Below are 24,411 nucleotides of genomic sequence, written 5' to 3'. Positions count from 1 at the left end.
TGTTTCATGCCCATATCTGATGGTTTACTAATCCTTGTAGCTTCTTGACATGCTGAAATTCTACACTGGCTTCGAGATCAATGACCAAACAGGAAATGCTTTAACTCAGAAGGAGATGACCACTTTGCACTACGACAGAATCACCTCACTCCAGGTAATAAAAGACAAAACACTAAAGCAAGTCAGCATGAGAACACTGCAAAAAATTTAAATCTGAATAAGTAATTTTGTCTTCAAAATAGTGTTTTTTTTTTTTTTCTTGAACTGAGATGGTAAGTGAGACACTTTGCCAATGGAACAAGGCTGTTTACACTTAAAGGTATAGTGGAGGATGTTCTTTTTCCAGGTGGATCTTACAAAATACCTGGTCCTCCTAATTGTTAATCGTTCTTGTGATATGTTTACGTAAGGCCGTCCTATGCGCTCGTGCCCATTTTCACTTACCGGTGGTGAGTCTGACATTGTGGAAAAATTGCAAATCTTCTATTGGAAAATAAGGTAATATGAGCAATGCAAACAGAAACTTTTAAACATGAGGAGAAATGGGTTTGTGCATCCTCTTGTACGCGTTATTAGGCCTTCCTTCTTAGGAGCAGGTACAGGGTTGTGCATGTGCTTTTTTTTTTTTTTTTTTTTTAATGGAGAGGACTAATTCCATTGGCAGATTATCTTATTTACCTACTCAAATTAAGGGTAAATAGAGTTAATTTAAGAAATTTGTACGTATTTCTAGAATGTATATATTTTTTACAGTGAAGATTTTAATGACTTTTTTAAATCAAGTTTTTAGTTTGACAATTTTCTAAATATGTTTCTGTCTCTGTCGTCCTGGTACTGATTTAACAACATCTTTTTTTTTTTTCCTGCCAGAGAGCTGCCTTTGCTCATTTTCCAGAGTTGCACGACTTTGCGTTGTCCAATGTTGCAGCTGTGGACACCAGAGAGTCGTTAACCAAGCTCTTTGGACATCTCAGGTAAAGAAAGAGAAGAGTCTAAACTACTGTAATAAGATAAAGTCAGAGTCATTTAAGATTTTTTTTTTGGCCCATTTAAAGCATTGCCCCACATTAAACATAATTGGTCTTCATGAGAAAGCTTGGGGAAAGCTTCACCCCTTTTTTCTCCTCACTTTTTATGCAACAGAAAGTTTTATGTCTCTGGGATCCTGACCCAGGAGTCCTGTATCTCTGAAAGACATGTTCATGATTTGGTTCTGATATTTGTTTGTTTTGACCCATTTTGCTCCTTGAATTGAAGCTACCTAGAAATGATTCTCGTCTTAATAGAGTGCTGCTCTCACTGGGTCAGACTCTTCCCTTTTACATTACCTGAGGATGGAAAATATATGATTTCAAAAACTTATTTGCAAACTAAGACCCTTTGCAATTTTCTGGGGTCAAGTTGAGACATGACATTGGCCTACAAATAGTTTGAAAACATTTATTCTGTATGGAAGTGATGGACGCATACCTAAACACCTTAAAAAGTCAGTCATTTTTCATGTATGAATAATTATCACCAAATCAGAATAACACGGAGGTCCAGACTTGCATTTTCATGTAGGTTGCTGCTGTGTTATTATATAGCTGAGCTGCCATTGCTGCCAGACTTCCTTGCTAAAAGGCAGCTAGTGAACCCTTGAACAGGCAGCTGGTACCGGCCAGAAAGGCACGCCTCATTAATCGAATCGATTTGCAGTGGCTCGAGAATAAACTCTTTGAACAGCTGTGTTTGTCAGATCATATTAGCTCGCCAAAAAGCTAAAAACCACCCTCCCTTTGATGAATGGCCCTGTGTCTGGGTGGCTGTGTGAGTCTACATTAACTTCTACCCATGTCTGCATGACTGTAAAACACTGATATACTGCTGATCTGGAAAAGCCTACTGAAAACGTCCCAGGGTGCATTCTGTCATTATTTTTTGGCTCAGGAACACTTATGTGACTTAAAACGTCTCTGCTTTTTTTCCCCCCAGAATTAGGGTTTTGAATATTAAACTGCCTGCATTGTTCACAGCTTTTCAAACTGTCCCCAGAAAAAGTCCTGGAAAACCTCAAATATTCCGACCAGATTTAACAAGGCAGTTTTCACTCAACAACTCCCACTAATGCCAGTTTTTTCGAGCTGTGCTAATCATAGGCTAAGCTCCCAGTCAACCACTCTGAATTTATCCACTAAGTGCCTGACACACAACAAACATATCATTATTGCACAGCCTTAGCAGCCTGACTGCACGGAGGCACACTGTCACTTCAGTCAAACACGTTGGGAGCATTTCAGGCCAAGAAGAGGAATTAAGGATATGATGAAATTCAGTGTTTCCTCTCAAATAAATCCAGCCATTGTACTAACTATCTACTCTGTTCCTAACTGAATACAGAACTGTTTTAGTGAAGTGACTAATTACTGAAACAGTGTTATTAAATGTAGTTATGTACAGGGCCTAGCAAAGCATTCAGACCGTTTTTAACATTTTTACATTTTGTCTCATTAAAACCAAACCTCCAGTCACTTTTTGTGGTAAATACACTCAAAGCATAGAGCAAACAAAAAAGTGCAAGTCACAGAAATAAGAGTCCCATTTACACTATCCCTTTGAAACCGTGCCGAGAACGGTCCTAGCACGGTACCCAAGATAACTGTTGAGTGTAAATGGAACGCAACTGAACTGGATTGTGCCAGACGCATCCGAACCTGGCTTTATCTAGTACTAGTTCAACAGTAGGGCTCGGCACGGTTCAGTTGTGAATGGTCGTAAGAACCAAGCTCGGCACGCTTAACTGCCTCAAGTTCAGTCGGAACTCGACACGGATCGGTTTCAGAGGGGTAGTGTAAATGGGACAAAAATCTAATATGCTTACAGGAAGTAATGATTTGATCAAAAAGACAATACGAGAATTATCTGGCATAGAAGTCTGTTAATTCACAGTACGTGACTAGGCCCTTTAAACCAAAAGTTACTGATCAATCATGTATCATTTTGTGGTTTTTGAGTCCAATTGGGTGAATGTTTGTTAAATATTCAGCATGATTTGAAAAGGTACCACTTAAATTCAGTCTATTTGCTATTTAGCTCAACATCTCTCCTGCCTTTCTCAAATAAATGATGTTGGCAACAGCATGTTCTGCTCTGTAAAATGGTCTGCTCTGCATTTCTGACAGACCCAAAAGTTTAGTTTTAAGCATCATTTTCCACATGTCTGCTGGTTTCCGTCTTTGCTTCATTGCAGACTTATTTAGACGTGGTTTTATCTCTGGACAATCTTTCATTTAGACTTTTTTTTAATCTTAGTAGAGTCGTGTCATTAATTTACATGAGAAAGACTGGATTTTTTTTTTTTTTATAATATCAAATTAAAGTGGGTGGCACACCTTTGGATTTCCGTCTTTCTAAATCATTTAAAACGCATTATAGCATGTATTCCAACATGCATAAATGTACAAAAAGATCAGCTATACTTTTGCGATTTACTTTTGAAATGTTTCTAATGTGTCCCCATCCTTACCCTGCCCCGTCAGAGTCTCCGCTGTCAGTCAGAACCTTATCCAGTCATCAAACCCTGTCCCGAATGACTTAATATGCCAAACTTATCTTGTTGCTAAGGAAATAAAGTGTCCACACAAACCATGCCAGCTTCATCCACTGGTCCAGAAATGTGCAGCATTGGCACAATTGTCACCCCGCTGCTCATGTATGGCATCATAAGTTACAAAAAAAGGGATGCAAATCCACGGTCCCAGTTGTTTAGTGCCACGTGTGGCTGTTCAGTGCTGTCACAACGTGTCTAGGTCCTGTCCTTTGCTTTGTACCGAAGCCTGCCTGTGTCACAGAGTTTGCCAGCCTGATTAAAACGCGTCTGCATGCAAAGAGCCGTGCCTCAGCTTCCCGAGACTGAGATGGGCCTTGATTTCCATAATCCTGTCTCTGAGTGCGCCCTAGGCCCTTAACGCACATGCTGACGGTGCAGAAGAGCTGTGTTTAACCAAACTGAGAAATTGCTTTGTGCTACGGCTCTAATAAGCGTGAATTATTTGATAAAGTTGTATATTCTCACACATGCCGGGTTGACAGTGTTTTGAACATTTCTCTATGAGGAATGGACTGTCCAGAAGTGCTAGTTCAACTGATCTTTTCTCAAACATGGCAAGCTAAGCATCAAACTTTATTATCTACCGATCATGGGTAAAAAACAAAACAAAAATGTTCCTCATTTTAGTCATTTCCAAGATCACTATCTAAGTTCCCCAGTCAGTAGTTAGCTTATTCTAATCATATATGCTCAGGATACGTGTATCAGCTAAATTTGTAACACAAATCCCTTTTTAATTTGTTGAACTATTATTATTATTATTTTATTTTATTTTTTGCTGACTTACTAATTATTATTCTGCAGTCCCAACATGCTCCACCGGGTGGCCTCATACTTGTGTCTGCTGCCAGAGCTGCCTGAAGGCCAGGAAACAACAATTGAGAAAGAGTTTCTCCTTGAGATGTTGGTAGGTTCACTATTTTATGATCTTCTTTAGACTTTAAACATTTGCCATGATAAACATCTGTAAATGCAAATATTTCCTGATACTACCTGAATAATACTACCTGAAACACATTGTAGGACACAAGTCCTTTTTTTTTACTGACAAGCAAATATTACTTTATTTTCTTAGTAAATCTTCTCCTTTATAATTGATGATATCAATGCCAACAGTTAAACTGGGATTTGAAAATGTTTAATCGCTGATGGAGTTATTTCAGTGTTGGTTTTTTTCTTCCTATCCTATTTTAATCAGTTTTTTGAATAAGCTTTTTTAATATCTATTTTTTCCCCCCTAATGCAGTAAATAAATTGCAATCTTTTAACATTTCTTTTCTCTTGTCTCCAATAACAAGCTGTCTTTTGGAATATTAAGCCGAGAGAAGTTGTTGACTTAAACATAGTAAAAAACAAAAATTAAGACAGATATAAATGTACTTTATATTATTTATTAACAAATAAGCAGCGAAAAAGAAGAAATAACAGTTCCATGTAAATTGCACTGGATTGGATTTTATGTTTTTTTTATCATACTCCAGCTAAGTGCCTTTAAAGTCAAACATTAATATATAGTTTCAGTGTTGTATAGCTATATAATTTGTTTGTTTCTATTTTTCACTCCCATTGTAATCTGCATTGCTTATAGGTTTCCCGTCATGAGCGCAGAATCTCTCAGATTGAACAACTGAACCAGATGCCCCTTTATCCCACAGAGAAGATCATCTGGGATCAAAATATTGTCCCTACAGAGTATTACTCAGGCGAAGGTAGGAAATGAATGTCTGAATTAGGATTTCATTGGGTTTTGTTTTTAAACTTTTCGTGTTTACTCACTGCCTCTATACCCTTTTATTGTTACATGGTTTATCTAAAGTGATATGCCTGCAGGGACTTAGTATCTTTTTATTTTAATCCTGTGTATTTAGAGGTGAAGCAATAAATAATCATATTTCAGCATTATCTGCAGTTGCTCTAATTTATTGCTCTTGTTTATGATTTGCTTGTTAAAGGCTGCTTGGCTCTGCCAAAGCTGAATCTCCAGTTCCTGACGCTTCATGACTACCTTCTGAGGAACTTTAACCTCTTTCGCCTGGAGTCAACTTACGAGATCAGACAGGACATTGAGGATGTGGTGTGGAGAATGAAACCATGGTGAGACGTCTTCATCAGAATCTGTTCCTGTCTATAAATGTGGCCACATTAAAACATAGCAACAGAGCGTATTCATTGCTAATACATTATAAAACTTACTGCTTCACTTTCATAGTGATGCAAGTGTGTGACGTTATGTGGCATCTTGCTGGGTGTTTTATCCGTAGTGATGTTCGATACCTCAGATTTTATTTTCAATCGATTATGGAGTAAAATACAGGCTGCTGTCATTCAGTAAATCTAAAAGAAAAGCTGCTGGTTTGTCATATGGGTTGGCTTATATTGGAAATTGGCAGTGGAATATTTAATGCTTGCCTAGAAGGAAGAAAGAGTAGTTTCCACCTGCTAAAGGATTTTAAACCGTACAGATTATTAGTATTCATATTTCAGTATTGATCAGTGCGTCAGTATTTATCAGAACTATAAAGGAAACTGTAGACTAACCCCTTGCTTATATTCTGGTATTGAACTCTAACTGTAGCCTACAGCACATGTTGTGACTACTGTCATGTCTGTCTGTTCACACAGGCAGTCAGAGTACGGTGGGGTGGTGTTTGGAGGCTGGGCTCGGATGGCTCAGACAATCACCTCTTTTTCCATCGTTGAAGTTGCCAAGCCCAACATTGGAGAAAGCTGGCCTGCTCGTGTGCGGGCTGACGTCACGATTAACCTCAACGTACAGGATCACATCAAACAAGAATGGGAAGGTAAAAACTGACCACGAGACAACTGTTCTCTGAAATCTTTTTTTTTTATTCTTTTACTTAATATTCTACCAGATGGTTCCTTCAATCGGTATTTCTTAAAATTAGTTGTAAAAATCTTTGCTGTTGACCTTAGACTGCTGGTTTTCTCTTATCTTCCTTAGCAACTGTTTTTGTTTGTTGTTATTCTTGATCACATCACATGCCCTAATTAGGACAAAAAGTAAGCATGATTCTGCCACTTCCATAATTGTCAACTAATTTAGTAATCGATTATTTGTTACTGGAGTATAGAGACTGTAAAACATGCCTTTAGCTGACAGACCAACCCAATTAGAGCAATAATTATTAACAAAGATTTTGAATTTAAGATTAAAAAAAAATTCGTCTGTCAGCATGTACTACCCAGAACCTGGTTTAATTTCATAAAAAAATCTTCTTTAAAGAATCTTTTCTTGTCCGATTATTAATAGATTAATTGAAAAAAATAATCAACAGATTAATCGATTTGCAAAATAATCGTTAGTTGCAGCCCTAATCTCAATAATAAAAGATTTCCTTATCATAGCGGAAGTTGTGTTGCATGCTAAGTTGAAAAGCTGCTGAGGTTTTCATTCAATAAGAGGTGTTGGTAAAGCTTTAGTGTATTTACAGTTGGAAATATGTGTTTGGCTGTATGAAAATGTAAGTTTTGGATTGTGTCTCCATGAAAAAACTTTAGTCTTGTTTTTTGCTGAAAATCTCAAGGGGGAAAAAGGCTTTTATACATATCTTTGGGTTTTTTATTAAGATGAATGGTGCAGGAGGAAGCTTTTTATCATTTCACAAAGCTTCAACCTCTAATTCTCTAACTGTTCTGCTTCTCTGTTCTCCCTACTTTTAGGTCTACGAAAGCATGACGTCTGCTTTCTGATCACAGTGCGGCCCGTGTTGCTCTACGGCACACGCTTCGACCGGCGCCAGCCCTTTCTGGACCAGACTGGGCTGGTGTACGTGAGAGGCTGCGAGGTGCAGGGTATGCTGGATGATAAGGGACGTGTCATCGAAGAAGGTAAAGTCACAAATACCTGAGCATCAGAAAACCAGGAGCCATTTAATACAATGAATCTTAACACTAGCATATCCTCAGGGCGGGTCTGACTGGTGTTGATTTGTTAACATTTGATCATTTGCTCTAATTAGCTCTGCAATGCTTTCCCCTGCAGCAATAGATTTAAGCACAGAATGATGACGTTTTCTCAGCCATTGGGTTTTTGTATGAGTGCAGTTTTAGTTTACTGCTGATTAAACCATTTTTGCTTCCTGGCTTTATATCAGAGGAACATTGAATCATCTTGTTTACTTTGAATTAAACTAATTAAAGTTTTTTTAGTTTGTTTACCTCTACTTTTTTCATGTGGTTGAAAATGTAAATGTGCTTACATCAGCTCCGCACTTTTAAGCTTCACAGACAAATATCTAGTTTTAAATTCAATGGCTTATTCTAATCCAGTTTTTGCTTTTCCATATATTAGCTTAGATGATGGCCACTCTAATAAATCATTCTCTGCACAACTTCAGATCTCCCTAACAGGAAAAAGTATCTTTAAGTACTATAATTTTACTAAAATATTTGTCACATTTTTGCTCTGCAGATTGTTAGTGACTTCAAAGTATAATTGTTTTTATCTAGTTGCAGTTTTGAAAAAAGTTTTGTTCATGGTTTTGTATGGAATTTGCCGTTTAAGAACTAAACAAATTTTTTAGAAGTACTTAATAGCAAGTATAACTGCATATTAAGACTTGAGCACCTGGTTGGAAACGTCAATTTCCTTCTGCATCCACATTTCAAAGCTGCAATCAAAAGTCAAGGCTAAGCTTGGCTTCCTTTACAGAAACCGCTCTTATCCAAATGACTATTCTACCCATTTTAGACTACGGAGACACTATATATAGGGTTGCTTGCAAGTCCACTCCATCAAAACTTGACAGTCTTTACCATTCCGCCATCAGGTGTGCCATAAATGCCTTTCAATACACACCATTGCGCTTCAGCCTGTCACTTGAAACACTTCATCTAACTTTATCTCAAAATTCTTATTCGCAAAACAAACACTACTTTTGGCCTTGTTTCTTTTCAATCTGCTGCCATTCATGACTGGAACGCTCTGCAAATATTCTTAAACTAGATAGACTAATTTTAATTTCATCCTTCAAAACAATTATTATCCTCGTTCACAGACTCTTGCAGCTGCTTCTTTAAAGTCATTTTTGAATAGAGTTTTAAATTAATTGTATTTTATGTTTGTATTACTAATGTATTGTATTTATTTTAGCCCTATTTCCTGTTTCCTAACTGGTTACTCGACTTCTCAGGCAGCTATTGTAAATAAGAACTTGTTCTTAATGACTTGCCTGTAAAAAAAAAAATAAATAAATAAAGGTAATAACCTAAAAATGTTAAAGAAAATCAGCATAGTTGTATTTTATTCATTTAATAAATTATTTAATGAAAAATAGTTGACATATTAGAATTGGCCAAATTGATTTCGAGGGTATTTCTAAACAGGTCATACCTAAAAAGAAAGTCTCTCTGACTTTTATCAGCAGAATAAATTACAACCTCTGTTTGAGCTTTGTTCTACTTTAAAGCTCAAAGATTTTTTTTTAATGCGAGTTCACCTAAGTTACCCTGCAAGCATCTTCTTAGTCTTCCCTCAGAGCATATGTCCCCTTGCCGGAGCACCATTTTCCCTATCCTGTCTCATCTGCTTTGATCAAATATGGAGAAGGAAGGCTTTTCTAAGTAGACACAATGCCAGGAGACATGTCCTGCCAGAGTGGGCTTGGTTAAACTTTCAGATCCCCAACAGGGATAAGTGGTTCTGTGGTTATCTGGGTGGTGTGTTTGTGTCGCATAAATCACTGAGCTTCTGCTGAAGAGTCAGAATAGGTCTGAGTAAAGAAAATCTGCTTCTTTAGTTACAGTTGACCTTCCTGTCCGATTGTAGAAGTTATGCTGCCTGAAAACAGGATAAGTATCTTTTGACAGATGAAAACATTTTTGCTTGTAGATTAATAATAAACCCATTAATTCTCATCCTTATAGTACCTCCTTGGACGCTTTGTCTCATTCAGCACTATAAGGAGACCATGCTTAGATGCACAAAAGTGTTTTAAATTCCTAAAAATTTTATACATTTTGATACAAAAAAATATAAAGAAAACTGATTTTAATATTTTATTACATTTTTATAGTGATCAGCACAACTATGTCATGAAGGAAGCAAGTTTCATGATTTTATTTACCAAATAATGGATTTTTCAGACTTTAAGTCAAACTTTTTTACATGTTTTGTTTGGGGGTGCAACCTGTAGAGCTACCTATGAATAAAAAATATACCAGTAGATTCTCAATTAATTTACCGTAATAAAACGGTTTTAATTGTTGGTAGCTTTATCTTTTAAGAAGTAACCGGAAAGAGAAATGCAATGCATCATGGGCAGCTGCCCTTTAGCTGCTCAAGATTGGAGAACAGAAAAAAATCAACCATCAATTACTAATGACTTAATGAGACAACACAAATGGCCCCAAAAAATATGCTCTCAGCGTATTGCACTATTTCACATTTCCCGTTTTCACCACCCTGAATGTCGTGCTTACTGTTAGTAATGACATCGGTTGCAAAACCACATCTTTGAATTCTGTCGAATAAATGTTTTTAATTTAGGGCACCGCTGTTTCCTCCCTTAGCCGTGATCATTGTCCTCTGACCTTTCATGTTAAGGTAGCATCCCTATACTTCTCTGCGTCTTATAGTCCAGTCCCACCTATCTTTGTTATTTCTTTATAATGGATATAGTGGCTGGTGTGACTTAAAGTCCGGAAAAATACGGTTAATTTATGTAAAAGCAACTTGACTCCACTGGGTTTCATTTTGGGACATTTAAGTAAAGGGTGGTTAACAAACTCACCCAACCCTGGTAAGATTATTTGATTATCAGTATTTTGCAAATCATCTATCATATTTCCTGTAGTTTACAATTCTGCCCAGCTTTCTGTTGGTTTATCTTCAAAGTGAAAAATACTTCCAAGCGTGGTATTGTAACAAAATATTAATATCTGTTGGAAATCTAAATAAGCAAGCAAGCTTATTAATGCAGTCACCCTTTAATATTTAATACTTTCTCCTTCTCCCACTTGAATAAGGACCTGAACCCAAACCTAAGTTACGAGGAGACAGCAGAACCTTCCGTGTTTGGCTGGATCCCAACCAGTATCAGCAGGACATGACCAGCAGCATTCAGAGTGGCACCGAAGACCCGTATGAGACCTTCAACATCATCATGAGACGCAAACCTAAGGAGAATAATTTCAAGGTAAAAAGTAAAAGCTGAAGAGGATCCTGTGACCTTAAATTGCTGCATTGATTATTAAAGCTGTGATGTTGCCTTTAAGATATTTTAAACAGATTTAAGATATTAACAAAATTGCGTTTAAAAAGTTAAATATTCGGATGATAAAAAATGTGGAAATCTGTCATCAATCTGACTGTGTTTTTAGGCTGTGCTGGAGACCATCAGACACCTGATGAACACAGAATGCGTCGTCCCCGACTGGCTTCACGACATTATTCTTGGCTACGGGGACCCAGGCAGCGCCCACTACTCCAAGATGCCCAATCAGATCTCCACATTGGACTTCAACGACACCTTTCTCTCCCTGGATCACTTGCGGTCGTGTTTTCCCGGTCATACCATAAAGGTTGCTGAGGAGAAGCCAGAGCTTCAAGTCCCTCCTTTCAGGTGAAAATAAAAAAAAATACATTTTTAAATAACTTTCTCTTTAATGCTAATGTAATGCTTGCATACATAACTAGATACAGTGTATTCTCCTTTTATGATTCTTGATATCTTAATTTATGATGCTGACCTTGTTTTTCTTTGTTTTCTAGAATTACGTTTCCCATCTCCAATAAACAAGACAAAGGGAAGAAAAGAAAGGCTGATGAAGAAGAGAAAGATGTGGAAGAAGATAAAACGCTGATCGTGGAACCATATGTGGCCCCCAACCGTGGGCCGTATCCCTACAACCAGCCCAAAAGGTGAGAGAGCACCGCTCTTTAGCATCAGTTATTAAATAATGGATCAAATCATCTGTTTTACACTAAAAAGTTTGAAGGGACTCCTGATTAATGTTGTTTGGTACTTTTTTAGGGTTTTTGTTCTATTCTTATATTCTGTTCTTCTTTTTTTCCACTACAATAATGTTAAATAGATAAGTTATATTCATGTATAACACAAAAAAGAATGAATAGATTTGCTTGTGTTTAATGTTGCATTTATTAACTGTCAATCAGAGGACATAATCTGGTCAATTCTTCGTCCAGATTGTTGAGCTGTTTGCTGTAGAGCACATTGGGGTTTGTATCTGTTTCAGTACATTTCTTGGTACTAAAACTAGCAACATTTGATCTAGTGTGACATCATTATACAGGTGGAACTGTTTATTCGACTGCCCAAAGCTTTACTATGACTCCCAGCAATCTCAATAGCATGAGAGAGATTCCACGGGGAAGGAGCTGGAAAAGGCCGAAGAGCACATCAGCAGGACTGCTGTTGGCCTTTAGTACAAAGAGCAACTATATGAAGATTCCCAGGGCTCTAAACAGTGACCTCCAACAGTCCTCTATTGACGTTTTTTCTGCCTGAACAATCAGAATCAGGCTTCATTAGGAGGGTCTGAGAGCCTCATGCTTTTTTGCACAATTCCATGGAACCTGATTGGTATTTACCGTGGAACAGCTGAAGGCTGACCCTGAACACTTGTGACAAACTTTAAAGGAACCAGTGAATTTATGAAGAAAATGCTTGCATTATCTTTAGTATTACTAAATGGTGGCGGTTTAGTCATGGTATGTGGAGACATGTTCACGGAGGGACATTGAGAGCCTTGAACACCAAGGAACAGCAGCCTGATTGTCATGAGATCTTAGGTTAAAATCCATGGATTCAGTTTCAAACCCTGTGAGGGTGGAGTGGGGGTCTTGGTTCCTCTTGATGCACTACAATGGCAAACCTATGGCGAGAATGTGAATGCAGTTCCTGGAAAATTGATTGGCCTGACCTAAATCCCATAGCGCACCTTGACCTCTTTGAAATTATACTTAGTCTTACTCTGCTGCTGTAGGTTCCACCTCAGGCTTTCCAGGAACTCTGTGATGCCCTGATCCAGATTCAGGGAGCAACTATAGTCTGATCAGAGGACTAAAGTTGCATTGTTGCAACCATGTTTTCTAACATCTCAGGATCATGCAGAGAACAAATCTGAATGCTTCAAGCTAAGTTACTTATGAGTGATTTTTATTTTATTTTTTCTCTGACTTTTGCGCTATGTAGGTTGAGAGGTTGGTTTGTTTTTTTATTAAAATAGGTTGCTGCCATTTTTCAATTAGCATTTTTGTTTTTTTGTTGAAAAATCAAAATCATGTGGTAGCCCCTTCCCTTATCTTTATAGAATGACTGTTACACCCATAACATAATTCTCATTCTGATCTATAGCTTCTCCATTTCTATTCATTGTCAGAATACTTTTTCTTTATTTATAAGCTAAAGCAAACAATGAAATTCAGATACTAAAGAGATTCAACAGTTCAACACATTAAATAAGGTAGCAGCTTTATTAACGTCAATGATGCAAATTTCTTCCAGGAACACGATTCAGTTCACACCTACGCAGATCGAAGCCATCCGAGCCGGGATGCAGCCAGGACTAACTATGGTAAGGACCTTTTTTTTTTGTTTTATTTTTGCAATGGACACATTTAAATCAAACATAGTAATAATTAAGTTATATTTGCAAAGAATAGAATGAATGGTAATTGATTATATCAGTTAAATGGTTAACATAAAACAGAAAAAACAATGAAACCAGCTGGGTTATAAGACGGTCCTGTGTGCATGCTCTCTTCTTGCCCTCTCTCTACCTCCTATCATCTTCCTTTTTGGTTTACACCACATTCATCAGCAGCCATAACAAGCACCCTCTGCCTCCTGGTTTAGCTAGTTTTCAGTAGGGAACCCAAGAAGCTTATTATGTGGTGATTTATGTATGCATATGTAATTAGGCATCCTATTTTTAGCAGAGCTTACTCACCTGAGACTCATACTAAAACCAACCTTTTTCATGAATATGTATTTAGTAAATTAGATATAACCACATCTCTCTTTTCTCCTTAGTTGGGTAAACAGGGCTTGGGGTTATTATCATGACAAGTTGTGCACCATAATGAAGTGGCAGCCATATTTACATAGTGAGGATAAAAGAAAGCCTGGAAGTGTAATTTATTCTCCCCGCTGGCTCGCTGTCCTTACCTGAATGTGCAGTCAAAAAGACTTTTTTCCAGCTAGAGCTTGTCATTTATCCTGCTGATAAGCTAAAGCTTGTGTCAGTCTGTCCTTCCATCATTTTTTCCCCGTCTGTCCATCCAACCATCACCTGTTAAATTGTTCGACCAATATCCGTTTATCCATCCAGTTGTTTTTCCTACATCTTTTTTTACCCATTGTATTTAACTGCTCATCTGTTTGTTCTTAGGTTCAGGTCTTGCATTCTTCAAAAACAAAAAATTGTCAAAAAATCCTTGTTTATCGTTAAAGTCAAGTTGAGACGATTAAGAGTATTGAATATTTGTCCTCAAGTATGGAGCTAATTCCTGATGTTTTCATTCCTTTGTACAGGTTGTAGGACCACCAGGCACTGGAAAGACAGACGTGGCTGTTCAGATCATCTCCAACCTCTATCACAACTTTCCCGAGCAAAGGACTCTCATAGTCACTCATTCTAATCAGGTCAGCAAACACAAACTCTAATAAAAAAAAAAAAGGGTTTTCAGACTGAAATAATTCCCAATTCATTTACACCAGGAGGGAACACTTGAGCTCCTTTGTACCAGAGTACCTCCTCTTAAGTATATAATTATATATATAATTTATATAACTATAAAGTTATAATCTGCTCCTGTTTTACACCAGGGGATGGTTCCTAGAGAGAACATTATCCCCCCTCCTATTTTTATTCCCTGTTGGCTCATGCTTTATATCACTAATAACACATTCCTCTTGCTTTAAACAAACCTTCAAAATCAAATTTGGTGCCTGTTTTCCTCCACACCAGGCTTTGAACCAGCTCTTTGAAAAGATTATGGCTTTAGACATTGACGAGCGCCACCTTCTGCGTCTGGGTCACGGAGAGGAGGAGCTGGAGACTGAGAAAGACTTCAGCAGGTGAGGACAACAGGAAACTAATGGGGGAAAAAGCACATTGATGATTGATAGAGGAGACTTTGCCAACATACACCCTTTAACGTGTGAAAGTGCATTCAGCTGATTAGTATACTTACTGTTGTTTACGCACAGTCCTGAAAACAGCTGTCTGTGTATTCCTTGAATTAAGCACAGGGACAGTACTACTTAATAACCTTGTGTGCTGCTCTCTGGACCTTGTTTGACTTGATTAGGCTTTGCCACATTCAGCTCTTTTCACAAATCAAAGGATCTTGTTCATCTAATCTAATAGTTTTTTGTGTTTTTTTAACCTTTTTTGTGGATAGTAAGCTAAACATGAATATAAACTCCATTATGGTGCAATCTATTTAGACAATTATTAAAAAAAAAAAAGCTTTGGTTGTATCACTGATCATTCAACTCATTGAAGCTAGAAAACAGCTTCTCGGATTTCATGTAAATATGAATAATGATTTTCTGAAGACACGCACATTAATAGGCCAGCATTAAATTATTAGAGTACAATATTAAAGGACTTTTTTTTGGGATAGAGTTGAAATGAATTCTATTGAAATGCTATTAAGTGAATCACTGCTAACTTTAAATGGATAATGGCTCATTATTCTTATTCACTTAAAGCTTGTGAAACAGTATTACATCCGTCAGTATAAGAGTCATCTTTTAATTTGTTTTCATTAGTGTTTATTAATGTTTGGATATTGCTTACTCATATATTTTTTTGATAGGTAATTAGAAAAAGCGTGATCTTAAAATTAAATAAATACATTCATAAATGGCTGCATGAATAAATGCACCTAATCTCCTTTTAAAAGCATTAAAATGGTTATCAGACTCAGGTGAGGAATGAATGAGGCTGGTCAGTGGTAGAGTTTCTACATTTACAAATGTTCGGATCATGACCTACAGCAACAAATCTTTGTTTTCAAAGGATTACTACAAAAATCATACAATCGCAATTGTATGACTACTACAATTAAAATCTATTTTAGTTCATTTATTAGCCATTTTCACTTTGCGTGTCTTAGGCCAGTGCAAGTTTCCTCATCCAAGTCGAGGACACAGATCTGTTAACTCTGCATAAGCCAGATTGATTCAGTACAATTGTTCGAGCTGATTGGGTAAATCATCAAGCAGCACCTGCCTCCATGTCGAGCTTTCAGCCAATCACAGCAGCAGTAGTAGAAGCTGTGACAATTCACATTCTTGATTTGTTTTACAACTAGTAGAGTTAACTGATAAATCAAACTCTTACCAAATCCGGTTGGGGGGAATGTGCAAGCATCTTTTCCATCCAAAAAGGCAAAAGTCCTTTTGCTTGTCTTTTAAAAAAGGAATAGAGGATATTCCAGCTGAAACAGACTGAATATTGGAGTCTACGTCCACTGGTGCAGCCATGTTTGTTTTTGCTTCGAACTGCTGCTTCATGTTGACGTCATAAATGTCACTGCATTTTCTGGTTGAAAACATTTCTGTATTCGAGGCTAATGCATCTAATGGCTTCTGGCAAGTTGCATTTTCGGGGGGTTTTAAATTCACAAATCTCACCACAAATCATCTTGCCTGCAAGGTAACAGATCTGTGTGTTTCTGTTGGAAATATTGATTCTGTTTCCTCAGATGGGTCTTAAGGTTTGGGTGGTTGATGTGTTTTTAGCATGTTTTAAAAAGCTGCATCTCGCTTTTGAAAAAAGCTATCAATTAGGTGTTTCTCAGTTCATTTCTGGAGTTGACTACTATGATTTATCTGTAGAGAGAAACAGGAAACCCCTTTCAGAAGTAAAATATCTTAATGTTGAGTGTTTTTTTTTTTTTACTATGGCCGCTACGGATTTTGTGACAGATTTTACCTTGAAAACGTCAATGACGTTTATTTGTCCTTTTGAATTAGCAGCATCTAGGACTAGGGCTGCAACAACGAATCGATAAAAATCGACTTTTAAAAGCGTTGGCAACGAATTTCATCATTGATTAGTTGTGTCACGCGATTAATGCGTCATCCGCCGCCATCGTCATCACTGCCACTTGATTGAAACGGGGGAAGAAAAAAATAAAGCAGAGCGAGCCAGCATCGCAGGTGAGCAAAGGTTGTTTTCAAAAGGCAGTAACGTCAACTGTTCTAATGACCGATACCGCAAATGCAAGCTGTGTCTCAATTCGCAGACAGCCTGCGCTTTGTAAAAAAGTCGTAACATGCAACTTTTGTAAAAAGCTACATTTCTCATGTAAGTTTGCGTAGTTTTAACACAAACATTTATTTTTCATATTGCACCAGTACAGTTAATGAGCAACCTGTACTTGTGTGCTTGTTTGTTCTGTCTAAAATGTTTATTTTGGAATAAAGAGGTTAATATAAAAAATATTTTTTGTCCGATTCATCGATTAATCGAAAAAATAATCGGCTGATTCATCGATTTTTAAAATAGTCGTTAGTTGCAGCCCTAACTATGACAGTCAAGTCACTTAGGTTTGCATAAAAAGATATCACCCGGCAAATGCCATTTATTAATACTGAGTGTGTGAGTAACATTTAAATCGGCAGCTGAATGGTTTCTGACTTCCCCCTAAATATAAAAAGACCAACTTATTAATCATGAATCGTTTCCTCCATTGTTTCATAATTGATTGATTTTTAGGGCTGGGTAAAAAAATAAATTTAATCGATTTTGAATCGATTCCTTTACATTTTTGCAAAATCGATGTCTAGTTAAATGAGATCGATTTGTTTTATATTGACGCGCGTGACGTTAACATTCAAATGAGCAGGAAAGATGCACTCAAGATGACTTCAAGCCAGACAGCTGCAAATATAGGTTGACTGAAGACATTAACAAATGGGGGGCTAACCAGCAAACACCCTGTAGTTGTTACAGAAAACGCTGCACATGTGGTTTGTACAGTGGAGATAATGCTTGTCTGCTGTGTCCCCCCCTGTGTCACGTCTGCGAGCTAGGCTTCACTTTTTCACTTTTCACAAACAAGTTTGCACTTTTGAGACAGTTTTGTTCACATCTCAAGTTTAAACTGTCCAATTTACAAGTTTGCACTTTGTGTTTAATATGACAGGAAGAAAAAAAAAATGCATGTGTATTTTGAAACACAGTTGAACCACTTTCATTATTGTAAAAGCAGATTGAATCGAAATTAATCAATTTAGAACTGTATGAATCAAAATCGAATCGATTCAGGACTTTGGCCAAAATAGCCAGCCCTATTGATTTGTTTAGTTTTTTTTTTTTGTTTCTCAATGAGGTTTATGTTTCTTTGTGCAACGTAAAGCTTTTCAAAAAACCTCTCTGTTATTAAAACAAAAGCAAAACTAGCAATGTGCTTCAGGGTAGAAAAGGTAAAATGGCCATTACTAATTGATTTGCCCTCATTGCAAATAACCTAATAGACCAAGCTGCACTTCTTACTTTGCTAATAACTACAACACCTCCTATCCAAGACCCACAACTGCTTGCAGCTCTTTAAACACTAATCTTGTGTGTGTGAATGGCCCTGCAGGCCAGTGACTCATGTCCTTGGTGAGATGAAGGATGATGTAGCAGTGTTTTATGACGACTCATGACTGACTTGAGAAAGACTTGGCCTAAGATACTGTAAACATTTAGAGCTCCCCACGTTTGCTGCTATTTTAAAACCACCTGTAAACAAATCAGTCACCATTTTTGATAGAAATTTGTTTAGTATAAATAGCCTCATATTACAGAATATTAATATAGCTGCTAGAGTGTTACTATTTAAACCTCCCCTGCAGGTGACATGTTAATGAAAAAAGTATTTATATTCTGTTAGATTCCCTCTGAAGAACCGTGCTATACACATGTTGTTATTCAGTGTTTTGTGTAAACTGTGATTCTTGAAAAAGTAGCTTCCATTTTTAAATTATGCAAGACCATAAATGTGAAAGAGAGCTATATTGAGACACACAACATGCCGGCTGCACACTTCTTCCATCACACTGACACCAGCCAGAGCAGAGAGCCGGAGGGTTTTAATTAACACGTACTACAAGGTAAAATAAAAAATAGATGACAACTTTACACTTAGAGCTTGACAGAGGGGAAACTATGATCTTTTGCATTTAAAGGTAAACATTTTTTCTTTGGTTTATTGAGATATTAAAAGCAGATGAAAGCCACATGGATTGGTTTATTTTTGACATCCCAAAAGCAGGACAAAATTCTTTAATATGAGGTGAAATCGGATGCCTCACTTATTCAGGTTTAACATGAGTCTGAACTAAGCAGGTTCACTTTCCATTTTTTTAATTTATTCCAGCCAAACGGGCGGGGCTGTATGATCCTCTTTGTGTGATTTGCTGACTGAGGATCTTTGAAGAAGGTCTAAAAATAGGCTCACCTCTAATATCACCCTGGTGACCCCGCCTACTTCCTGTGTGTGCCTGACATGGCTCATTGCTTTTCAGAAATGTCTGTCTGGGAAAAAAGATCCACAAAAGAATTGAAATAGAAATTATCCCAATCTAATTTTTTTAAATCTGAATCATTTTAGCATATATTTTATATATTTAATTTAGCTTTTTACCTGTATCTTGAAAAGGAAGTCGTTTATTAGATCAGATCCCAATATTTACTTCCGGCTGATTATCCTGTGCATTCAGAGAACATTTCTATGTTAAGAGTAGGACTTTGTATGCTTCCAAGTAATAGGATTGTTGCTTCATTCTTAAATAAAGCATGATATATTTCTGCTGATCTGATAATTATGTTGCATTCTCTTACAGGTATGGTAGAGTGAACTATGTCCTTGCTAGAAGACTGGAGCTCCTCAGAGAGGTGGGAAGATTACAGGAGAGCTTGGATGTTCCTGGGGATGTGTCTTACACATGTGAGACTGCAGGACACTTCTACCTTTATCAGGTAAGGATAACTTTAGGAATATGTGTTTTTTTAATTTTTTTTTTATTGATGGTTTAATTTCAATAATAAGTAAAAAAAAATATGGTAACTCTGAAAAACAGCAGTAATTAGTTACATTGTATACCTGCTCTATGACATAACAGCAATATTGAACCATTGTTTTAGCATAAAATATAGCATTTTTTAAATATTTGATTTAGGTTCAAGTGTCTTCATCTTTTGGGATTAAACCAGTGGTTTTGGCTTTTCAAGAATGTAAATGCATTTTTTGGTCCAGGGTGTTGTGTGAAGAAACTTAGTAGCAGCATTGGTGTCTTATTATTAGGCGCTGTTCTATACAGGAAATTAAGTGTGGCCAAACTCATCACTATCAGGGTTTCAGCATGAACGCATGGAACCGGTATAGATACCAGATCTGCTGGGGCGGTCAGATCTGCTCGGGTCCTGCGCATGCCAGTGACTTTACGCTACGTTGCCACATGATGTAAAACATTGTGGTTGCCCAGACAATGATCGTAACGTCACGCAGTGTCTTTGTGGCAAGTCAGGAGAATCTGTAGCATTAACGCGTCTAATGATCAATTCAGTTTTATCTGATTGATAACAAGACTGAAAAAATATGTTTATGGTGAACATAAAAAAGTAACTGCAAACCTTGATATAAACGAGAGAACTGGGTAGTGCTTTAGCTAGCTGTGCTCAGTAGCTAACAGGTTAGCCTCTTTTAGCTCGATCAGTCAGCCATATTAAGCTTCACTACTTTTAACTTTGTGTCAACAACAACCGTTAATATTCTACAAGTAGAATAACTGTTGTTTTCTTTGTCTTAAATCTCTACGAAAGACATTTTTTAAGATGTTCAATTTGTTCTTCCCTGCCCTTAGAGCTCAATAAAAAGAATAAAAATAAGGTCAGGCTTTTTTGTCACCTATGTAAATGGTTGAGCTTATTCTTAGAACGCAGTAACTTCTACCAAGACTGACAATGTTTTCTACTTTCTGCTACTTTAGATCGTAGATTAAATGTAAAATACTCCAGAAGAGATCTGATTCTTAAGACACGCTTGCAATACAGTTTGTCCGATTGGAGTTGTCATATGATGACGTCATAAGAATGGGCAGGGCCCCAAGCAGATCTCGTACCCACACCAGCAACACTCTTAGTAACTTATTATAATGCTCTAAGTTGAATGGCAGCTTCTGTATCCAGTGACTGCTTTGGTTGCAATCTAAAGGATCTTGCCAAAAAGTAAAAAAAAAAAAATATAAAAAAAGAAAAATCTACATGGATGCAAAAATGATGAGGATTTATGCTGCTATTGAAACACACCCACACCTCCAAATTGCGCATTATCTGGTTCATATTGGCAAACTGAGATGATATTAATGATGAGCTGAAGGAGAGAAAGCACAGATAGTAATTTTAACAATGGAACAGCACACCTCATAAACAACTTTTACCTTTCTGTGTGGCTAGCTTACAGTAAAACACAAACACTTCACACAATCATTGGACTGAATTCACCTATTTTTACACAACTATTTTCAAAACAACCACTCTCCTGCATCTAGCCTTGTTGCTGATAAACTGATAAAAGCCCTGAGGGTGTTTGTTCCACATAGAAAAGCTGGAACCAATATTATACGGAACAGAACCTCTCATATATTGGGAAATTACAGGAATCAGAAAGAATAATCTTCGTGTGGCTGTAATGCTCTAGGCTATAACATTAAATTGTTGGATAGCAGGAATAACAAAGGTGCCATTATCCTGCTGGGTTCAAAAAGTCACAGAGGTTTCTGAGACCAAGGGTCAGTCTTTAGTCCAAGTATGCAGTTTTTCTATATTTTCTATTTGTTCCCCCCAGCTCTCCTTTCAGTTATGGGTGTTTAATGGTTTTAATAGCATTTTCATGCTTTTCTAATTATCTTTGTAGACGCACACATTATTAAACGAGGTAGCAGGTTGCATAAACAATATTAACTACAATAAACAAATATATATATATTTTCTTTCAGATTCATTTTAGAACTTGCCCCCGAAATAATACATAGTCCATCAAGCTTCTGAAAAAAAAAAAAAAAAAAAAAAAAAAATTCTGTCACAATAATAATTCTAAAAAAAAAAAATTTAATGACGATTATATAAAAAAAGATTTTTTCTTTTTTTTTTCATTGTGGAATTGGGACATTTGAATATGATTAAATGTGTTATTACAGGAAGTTTAACCAAATAAATCATACTTCTTTATGTAACCAGTGTTCTAAAATAGAAATCAAAATTAAAAAAGTAACTTTATATTACTAAGCGGCCGGACAGTGTGTTTCTAATTCATAACATTGTGTGTATTTATGGTTCAGTTTTGAACACTTAAAATTGTTCCAAACAGATGCAGTGAAGTCCTCAAGGTGTCTCCCTAAAGCTACTTTCAAAGTTTTTGAGTTTTCTTTTATTGGGCTATTTTTAGAACAACCTGCTGTTTGGTTGAAGCAGCTTTATTAGTTTCTCAGCAGGAACACCCTGTGAAAGGGGAGGCTATCTGTTCTCATTTGTTCAGTGTTGTGTTTTGGTTTTTTTTTCAATACTAAAGTCTGCAGAATTCTAAGATGCACGCAGCAGTTTGCTCAAGAAAAACCCTCCAGCAGTCAGCTTATTTGTCTGTTGGTAAGCATAAAAAAGTTTAAGTCGGTTCTTCCTGAAACTTTACAATTTTTCTCCCCTCTGCAGGTGATATCCCGCTGGGAGCAGTACATGAGCAAAGTCAAACCTAAACAGGGCAAGAAGGTGGAGGTGGAGGATGTTGCTGCACACTTCCCGTTCCACAAATACTTTTCCAATGCCCCCCAGCCCGTATTCAAGGGTCGGTCGTATGAGGAGGACATGGACATCGCGGAGGGCTGCTATCGCCACATCAAGAAAATATTTACCCAGCTGGAGGTGAGAAGTTTGAAAAAGTGCACTAGTTTTATCTCTGCAGAGCAAAACTCAGTGGGATATGGAGGTTATCTGAGGACAGTTGGGGAAAGTGATTCAATTTCTAGAACTTGTATGACAACACAAAGTGTCATGCAAAAGTTCAAATGGTTTAGAATACTTGAAAATCCTACTACATAAATTAGATTGGGATGGATGTATAACATCAACCAGAATAAAGACCCAATATCATGAAATCTGAAGGGGTATTGAAATCAAAGCTGACTCTTATGTTGGAATGGTCTAGACAAACTTGAGACCTAAATTGGGTTTTAAAATCTGGAGAAAGAATTTAATCTATGTTCACAGATGCTCCATCTGTTTAGATATTCATAGCTCGTAGAGAAGAGTATAAACTTACAGCTACGATTGAACACAAACTTGTTTTTTCTAAGTAATTGCTTAAGCATCATAAGCCCCATTTACACTACCCTTTTGAAACCGTGTTGAGAACGGTCTGAGCACACTAAACTAGATAACTGTTAAGTATAAATGGAATGCAACTGAACTGGACCGTGCTAGACACAACCGAAACGTGCAAAATCTAGTACTAGCTCAACAGTTGGGCTCGGCACGATTCAGTTGTGAGCATGAGCAGACTGCGTCATCTCCTATTTACAGTCAGCTGACTCATTTTATGGTTTTCCGGCGTGTCTGGCTTTGCAATTCACACCTCACCTGTTCACAGCACAAACTTCTCTGCCTATTAACAACAAATGGCAACAAAAAAGCATGGTATGACCTAATTCCTGCCTTCAAGCAATACATACACTGTATGATTTTATATTTTTTTTTGCCCTTTTTAGGCCTATTCACCAGTCGTAGGGTTGGGAATTGATAAGATTTCTACAATTCCGATTCTCTTATCAATTCTGTTTAATGAAAAAGCATTACTGTACAAGTTCAGGAAATAAACTCATCACCACCTTCCTCCCTGAACCTCAGAGCAACTTCGTAGCAATTTCGTAGCATGTTTCGTTACATCAATTTCAATAGCTAGAATCATGTAAGAATTCAAGCTACCAGTAGTACTAATTAAACAGGGCTGGATTAACGAGAAAGGCACACTCCCTTAATAACCCCAAAGAGAGGTAGAAAATTGGTTTATGTCTGGTGCTGCCTGGAATCGATAAGAGAATTGTTAAGCGAGCTGCTAAACGGTGTAATGGAATTGGAACACACGGAACCGGTTCTGAACAGGTACCGGTTTTCGATTCCCATCCCTATCCAGTCGTGCGCAATTTTTTCGATTGGGCTGACTTTTAGGCTGATCGTGCATCGTGTAGTGTACAGAGGGTAACGAGGGCCGATCAGCCTCTCACGACCACCTCCCAATCAGAATTTGTAAGGTCGCATCAGAGCGTTGGGCCACAGTGTGAGAACAAATATTGTGAGGTGTGAACTTTTAAACCCTGCAGCTTAGTCATACAGTTTGAGCTGTAGCTGCGTGCAACAATTGAAAATATTGCATAGTGTATGCCCGGCTTTAGAGCTGTAGCATCATGGACTGCCGATAGGAGGCAAGGGACTGTTCTAGTGTGATGTTTAAATGGTAATAAGTAGGGATGCACAATATAATCTGCCCCCTATCGGTATTGGCCTGTATCGGCCTTAAAACTGAATATCGGACACCGGCCACCCCACCGATATTTAACCCGATATTTGATCAGCTTCTGAGTTTCTAAAGTCTAAAAAATACTACTACTTCTTCTTCCTCAAAAACTTATTTTTTACAGACTTTTAAAGATGAGGGAAAAAATATTGATACATTAAAATATCACAATATCTTCATATGCTGATATACTGCCATTTAAAAACACCATATCAATCTCTTTTACTAATGAAATATTGCTATATGTCATCATTATGCTACGAAATCCCCC

The 24,411-nt window shown here is 37.2% G+C and overlaps 1 protein-coding gene across 2 annotated transcripts in view; it reads left to right on the top strand.

Annotated features, from left to right (window-relative positions):
• aqr (aquarius intron-binding spliceosomal factor) overlaps positions 1-24,411 on the top strand; it is a 57,835-nt gene that overhangs the window by 9,144 nt on the left and 24,280 nt on the right. For both annotated transcript variants that reach the window (XM_015390809.1, XM_015390800.1), the window contains exons 12-26: positions 41-154; positions 871-974; positions 4,394-4,496; positions 5,178-5,298; positions 5,542-5,683; positions 6,212-6,390; positions 7,271-7,438; positions 10,577-10,746; positions 10,931-11,172; positions 11,322-11,471; positions 13,078-13,147; positions 14,107-14,217; positions 14,543-14,652; positions 19,420-19,555; positions 22,283-22,492. In XM_015390809.1, the coding sequence (XP_015246295.1) occupies positions 41-154; positions 871-974; positions 4,394-4,496; positions 5,178-5,298; positions 5,542-5,683; positions 6,212-6,390; positions 7,271-7,438; positions 10,577-10,746; positions 10,931-11,172; positions 11,322-11,471; positions 13,078-13,147; positions 14,107-14,217; positions 14,543-14,652; positions 19,420-19,555; positions 22,283-22,492 (2,130 nt within the window). The remainder of the gene's footprint in view (positions 1-40; positions 155-870; positions 975-4,393; positions 4,497-5,177; positions 5,299-5,541; positions 5,684-6,211; positions 6,391-7,270; positions 7,439-10,576; positions 10,747-10,930; positions 11,173-11,321; positions 11,472-13,077; positions 13,148-14,106; positions 14,218-14,542; positions 14,653-19,419; positions 19,556-22,282; positions 22,493-24,411) is intronic.

Source organism: Cyprinodon variegatus, unplaced genomic scaffold (assembly GCF_000732505.1).
Source record: "Cyprinodon variegatus isolate N-32 unplaced genomic scaffold, C_variegatus-1.0 Scaffold21, whole genome shotgun sequence".
Taxonomy (NCBI): Eukaryota; Metazoa; Chordata; class Actinopteri; order Cyprinodontiformes; family Cyprinodontidae; genus Cyprinodon; species Cyprinodon variegatus.
Note: the sequence above shows the minus strand (reverse complement) of the source record. Positions and strands in the feature narration are given on the sequence as shown.